This window comes from Pimephales promelas, chromosome 20 (genome assembly GCF_988280905.1).
Source record: "Pimephales promelas chromosome 20, fPimPro1.hap1.1, whole genome shotgun sequence".
NCBI classification, from domain to species: domain Eukaryota; kingdom Metazoa; phylum Chordata; class Actinopteri; order Cypriniformes; family Leuciscidae; genus Pimephales; species Pimephales promelas.
Window position 1 is genome coordinate 28,160,648 of NC_142788.1, and position 6,506 is coordinate 28,167,153.

A 6,506-nucleotide genomic window follows, 5' to 3' on the forward strand; every position below is an offset into this window, starting at 1 on the left:
TACAAACATGTCTTTTATTTAATGTTTTGCAGTCCACAGCAGATTCACAATATGAGGCATCAATTGAGAGAACCATGGAACTGTATTCAAATGTGAACCATCACTGGAACATCCCTTTATGGTCTCATAAAAACAAAGCAGTGAGATGACTCATGAGAAAACTCATTTTCGACAAAGAACATAAGATCATACATTCAAAAGAGATCTAAAGATTTGGTGTTATTATGGCTTCCAGCAGCTGGTGCTTGTCACACAGTCACCATTATGTCACTGAGGTCCTTGCGTTTGAGGTCAGGCACTTTGGCATCAGACGCAGGATAGCCAACAGGGAGCAGAATTAGAAGCTTCTCATTGGCTGGTCGCTGGAGGAGGGACCTCAACTGTGGACCACAGTTCAAAGGAGTGGTCGTCACGGTAACCAGCCCAACATTCTAACACCACAAAATGGAATATCACATGAAATTCAAATTCAAAGATCCACAAATGTTTGATGTGTACGCGCGTTTCCGAGTCTCACCTGCAGGGCGGCCAGCAGAATCCCACAGGAAATCGACACACTGATTTCATTGTAATAGTGAGTCTTTTTCTTGCCGTTGGGCAGAAGTCCATGTGTCTGCTTAAACACTAGGATCAGATACGGAGCCACATCCAAATACTCCTTCACCCAGTTTGTCCTGTGAAAGACACAGTGTATTACAAATATGATCACCTATTATTATTATTATATTACTCTGTACAGCATTACAACAACAAAAACAATAATAATCATAATTATTATTATCATTATTATCATATTACAGTGTATAGTATTATAGTATTATCAACTTTATTATTCCTAATAAATATTGTATTATATTACTGTGTACTGTACAGTATTACAAAAATTACAATAATAATAATGGATTTAATTATATTATAGTGTATCATATTATAAATATATATTTTTAATTTTATAAATATTATTTTATTATTTTTATTATATTATATCATTATCATAGTATTATAAACATTATTATTTCTAATAAATATTGTTATTATATTACTGTGCACAGTATTACAACAACAAAAATATTAACACATTAATAATAATTCTTATAATTAAAATAATTCTTATACAAAATCTGTGTAAAGGATTACAACTATAATAATAATATATTATAATGGATCATATTATACATATATATTTTTTTAATCTCTTCAAAAGTTCTGCATCTTTATGCTCGACTTCTCTCTTCGAAGGTTTGGGGTCGAGATTATGTTTGCTGTCCACTCTTGTTTGCATGTATTTTAATTGTATAATATTATAAATATTATTGTTTCTTATAAATAATATTAATAAATTACTGTATATTGTTTTAGAATCATAATTCATTTTTTATGTGACCTCTTAACTGTTTGAAACATTGTTAACCATGGTAAAAAAAAAGAGAGATAGAAAACAGAAACCACAAGGGGGCACTAATATCATAGCTAAATGAGTTTATCAACTCATATTACTATTATTATGTGTCTGTAATTGTTATATTAAATTATAATGCATGATAAATACACAGTACAGTAAAACAAAACTAATAAACACTAAGCATAAAACTATATGTGAAAAAACATTTTTTTTGAAGCCTCTTGTCTATTTGAAACACACCGAAGTCTCTTCAGGTCATGGACCCACTTGTCTCCCATCCTTTGCTTGTAGTTGATCTCCTCCTCTTCCTCGACGATCTCTCTGATCTTGTGTTTCACATCGGCATCAGACACCACCACAAACGTCCAGGGCTCAGTGTGAGCTCCACTGGGGGCAGTGCCTTACACACACACAGAGAGAGAGAGAGAGAGAGAGAGAGAGAGTGAATGAAACGAAAGGGCTGGCTTTGACTTGTTTCCATCATGACGATTGGCTGCATTACCTGCAGTGCGGATGACATTGTCAATCACTTCTTTTGGAACCGGTTGTGGACTGATGAAGCGGACAGACCGTCTCATATTCATGAGTGAGTAAAACTTCTCCGAGCGCTCCAGCATCTCGGCAGAGGAGTACTGAGCAGGAGTGTACGGGATATGGACTAAGCCTTCTTCCTCTGTTGTGTCTAGCCAATCATCATCATCCTCTGTGCACAGACAACGGATTTAGCCAATAAAAAGAAACACAAATTCACATCATGCCAGTCTATTGGTCATCAAATGACATATATGCAAAATATATATATTGTTTTTGTTTTTAACAGATTGTAAAGCACTTTGTGACTCCTTGTCTGTGAAAGGTGCTATATAAATAAATTTTACTTACTTACTTACTATAATTACTTATGCAATTATGAAAAATAATATATTGGGTAACACTTTAGTTTAGGGACAAATTCTCACTATTAACTTGCATATAACAAGGGTATGGGCTGCTTTCATAAAGCACATATTAATGCCTTATTCTGTATTCATATTCTACATCCCTTAATTCTACCCAATACCTAAACTTAACAAACACCTTATCTATTAATAAGCAGAAATTAGCAGTTTATTGAGGCTAAAGTCATTGTTAGTACAGAATATGTGTTCCATATGTTGCAACATTTCAGCAAGACTCTTTTGGACTTGAACCTTTATTGCATTGCTCTGCCCCATAAAGTTTGGAGATCTCAAACGACGAGATCTCTTCAACAGTTCTGCATCTTTGCGCTCGCCTTCCCTCTTCTGGGGTTGAGTTTATGTTTGCTGTCCACTCTTGTACTCTAACCATCCAGACAGTTTCAAGTGCTCAACATGACACTGATGATTTTCAACATATTCTTATTTAAGCAGTTATTAATTTTTTGCTCATTGCAGTAATCATTTGCTTTATTGTTTAAATACGGGTCTACTTTCTTTTAAAAATATGGTCTGTATATAATATATACATGTATATAATACATGATTGGTTTTGCATGTTTGGGGGGATAGCTGGTATGGATAAATTATTATATGACATAATATAACAGTATCAATACATTGATTTGAATTATAATGAGAAAATATGTTATAGCCCATACATAGGCCTAGCATGTATTATGATTATAATTCTCTATCCTAATGTAAAAATCTATAATGCATATAGTAATGCTGAATTATTTATTTAAATGTTTACATAATATTTGATTATTGTAGCCTAAGTATTTGTGCTTTTGTAGACTCGCCAATAGGTGTTAAACTAAAATAAAAAGTCAAGTTTCTGTCACTTACTACTTTATTTGTTACAGAAATATAGTGTGTAGAGTAGGCTACCGCTGTGTTTCCTGCTGATTTCTGTGTCGTCCTGCAGATCCTCATCCACCCATGGTCTGGCTGTGTCTCCTGAACTCCTCTGCTTGGATCTGCTCTCTCTCCTCTGGGACTTTTTAAAGAGAAACCCTATGATAACACACAAAACCGCCACGAACACCGGAGTAAGAGACGAAAACACCGCCATGGTGAACGAGGCAACTCAGTCTGAAGGAGTTTCACAGAACAGAAGTTCAGTGAAAAGGGAGGGACTCACTTAGGCCTATTTCACTGTCTTTATTCTGTTAATATTCAAACAGCTCAAAGGAAACTCTCTATCACTGTCTCTATTATCACTGTACTTGATAGTGTTAAAACGGTCTCGTTTTAACACTAATTATAAACTTAGATTATAAGAATTAATTATTTAATATAATAATAGGTTAATAATAGTAATAAGTAAATAAAAATATTATTATTCAATAAACAATAAAAATGCAGTTAAGCCCCATCGATTCGTCAGTAGGCCTGATGCTGCGTTCAAGTCCTCCTGGGAAGTTTGTACGTACGAGATGGGAAGTCGTGTTTACGACTTGAGGTGCGTTCAAGCAGAGAATGTCTGGTTACTTCCGGGTTCTGGACTGGCTGCAGTAACGCGTCTCTGTCCATGCGGGGGCGCTCGCGGTCGAGTGCAGAATGAATGGGAGTCAATGGGGTTTCACCCAAAAAAATCCACGTTTCTCAGGATGTAATTTTTTGTCAAGTAATTTGAAAGTTGCATTCAAAAGGGAGGGCTAAGAAAATACACTCAGCTGAAATTGCATTTTTAAGTTCACCTATCTGTTCTAAAAATCCGTTCAAAAATGTGATGACGTCACACAATAGCAGAATGCTAGCGTGTTCCAGCCAACAACAGCCTAACCTGTAAGAAATCAAAAGGACATAAGTACTCGTTCATTCGACTTTTGGCCTATAATCTATATTGAACTTGCGGAATCAACAATACAATCTTTGTTGATTTAACGACAAGCAGGTGAAAGAGACACATTTAGCCGTTTAGCCCCATAGACTCCCATTCATTCTGCGCTCGCCCGCGATCACCTCCAGTGGAATTTTAATGGAACTGCAACCAAGATAATACACAACGGGGCTAGTAGAAGTGTCAAGGCTCTCCGTTAGACGGGCTCTGGTTCAAGTCAGTTTCGTCGGAGCAAAATGGCGGTGTACCTTCTTTTAATGAATTACATGAAAGTACAGCAAGGTTTGTTAACTCTGCTAATAAAAAAGATGAAGAACAAAGAATGCGCATCAGGTGTGTTTTTCTTTTTATGTTTTTTATTAGCTTATGAAGCCAATGTAAACTCTACCATTAGGTATATTTTTTTAATATATTATAATGATATAATATTTTGTGCAGAGAGCTTGCTTTATAAATGAAAAAGCCTTACAATGTCAATGAGTAAACATTGAAATTCAATTAAAATTTACCGTCAACAGACGTTGAATGTTTCTCACTGACACGCCCCCAACTGACAAAAGTACCCCTCTAATGAACAGTACATTAAAAAAACAAAACAAAAAAAAAGCTCGGGTCAAAATGACCTGAGGGAAGGGTGAGGGAGAAAAGTAGTTCCGGCTACAATGTTCTTCCGCAAGATCAATTGTAATAAACTTTTTTAATATAATTGTACTTATTGAGCTGTTGTATAAAAGGATTGGCACGCTAGCTTGTGTGATACTGTTGTATAGTTGTTGCTGCTATTATTATTATCTATGTTTGACTGTCTGTCTGAAAAAGAAAATCTGGGCCGTTACTGCAATTTAGAGAAAAGAGAGAGAAAGAAAAGGCTTATTGGAGGCTCATTTAAATCCTCTTAAAACATTCTCGGCATCAACGTTAACAAAAACAAATATATATTTTTCTTATGAATGCAACTTTCCCAGAAAAGTCATGAATAAGGGCCTAAACAACACGCTGCAAAGCAAATTACACACGGACAGAATTATTAGATGTTTCAGTTTATCTTTTCATATAGGCTATCTTTACATACACAGCAGATTTTATTTTCAGCAGTAACAAACAAAATATCCAAGCCACAGCACTGCTGACATGAGATTTATTAATTTAATTGGAAATCTTTCTCTCTCGCCATGATATTATAATGCATTCACATTTGAATGATGAGCTCGGAGTTAATTTAATGATATCAATCATAATATCAGATTAAAAATAAATAACACGAGTCAAAGGTTCTCTTCATAACACAAAATGAAGATGATGTCAACACTGCACTGTTGCCATAGTGACTACAGCTTCCCTTTGGAAAGAAAAGAAAAACTTCTGTTCTGATTTAGCAATTAATGATATGAAGGATTACTTGGGAATTTATTTTTGGTAATTTAAAGGTCATACAAAGGTCATTTTGTAGTAGATGTTGTTCTGTTGTTGTTTTTTATGAAGGAAATCACTTCTTTTGCATCACAGTTTTCCTCACAGACATGAAATAATCAAAACAGATGGCAATATGCCCTGTCTTGACTTTGTCTGGAATACTATTCTTCCTCTACGAGCGCGCACACACACACACACACACACACACACACACACACACACACACACACAAAGGCACTTGTTTACGTGTGTGTTTTTAAGAGCTGTTAATCTCTACAGTAGCATCTGTGAGTACACTGACCCTGAACAGCTTGACCACCTAAACCAATCAGATCAGTGGATGTCATTATACACACATGGAGTTCTGCCCATTACACAATCAGATTAAATATAATAACGTGTGTTTTTCTCAGTCAGGAAACAGTGCTATTTGTGTCTCCAGGACTTACTAGTGACATAATTAAGATTATTTGATAAATTGGCGTCTGTTTAGTGTGAATACGAGAGCAATTTTAATATAGGCCTATCAGAAACGCAATTCTCTGACATTATTTAAAGCGCAATGGGATACACCACTGATTCAACAGTTGCTGCGATGTTTGGAAGATCTCAGAAACTCATTTGTGATAATTATATTTCACTGTGAGGATAACAAGCTCTCAGTCCTGTTTGAAAGGGGTGACGAAGTTCTGCCCAGTCAAATTTCAGCGTCACACGTCCACAACCATTTCATGCTTTTCCATCTCAGTATCACTCTAGATGGGAAATATGTAACGTGACAGCCCAATTAGAAAGAGAGGCGGAGAACATATTTTCATAATACGAAGGTCTCAATATATTAAATATTTGCCTAAATTGTAATAATTGATTGGGGAAATGCAAGCTA

The 6,506-nt window shown here is 35.4% G+C and overlaps 1 protein-coding gene across 1 annotated transcript; it reads right to left on the minus strand.

Annotated features, from left to right (window-relative positions):
* iyd (iodotyrosine deiodinase) lies at window positions 1-3,556 on the minus strand. Its single transcript, XM_039651516.2, has 5 exons — window positions 3,253-3,556; window positions 1,905-2,105; window positions 1,643-1,802; window positions 518-674; window positions 1-431 (listed from the first exon to the last, which is right to left on the minus strand). The coding sequence occupies exons 1-5, from the start codon at window positions 3,434-3,436 to the stop codon at window positions 249-251; spliced, it is 885 nt and encodes a 294-aa protein (XP_039507450.1). The 5' UTR covers window positions 3,437-3,556; the 3' UTR covers window positions 1-248.
* Between the last annotated feature and the right edge of the window lie 2,950 nt (window positions 3,557-6,506).

Coding starts and splice junctions, on each gene's coding strand:
- iyd (XM_039651516.2), bottom strand. CDS start 3,436: ATGGCGGTGTTTTCGTCTCTTACTCCGGTGTTCGTGGCGGTTTTGTGT. Junction 2,106..3,252: donor AATCAGCAGGAAACACAGCG/GTAGCCTACTCT, acceptor GTCTGTGCACAG/AGGATGATGATGATTGGCTA. Junction 1,803..1,904: donor CAATGTCATCCGCACTGCAG/GTAATGCAGCCA, acceptor TGTGTGTGTAAG/GCACTGCCCCCAGTGGAGCT.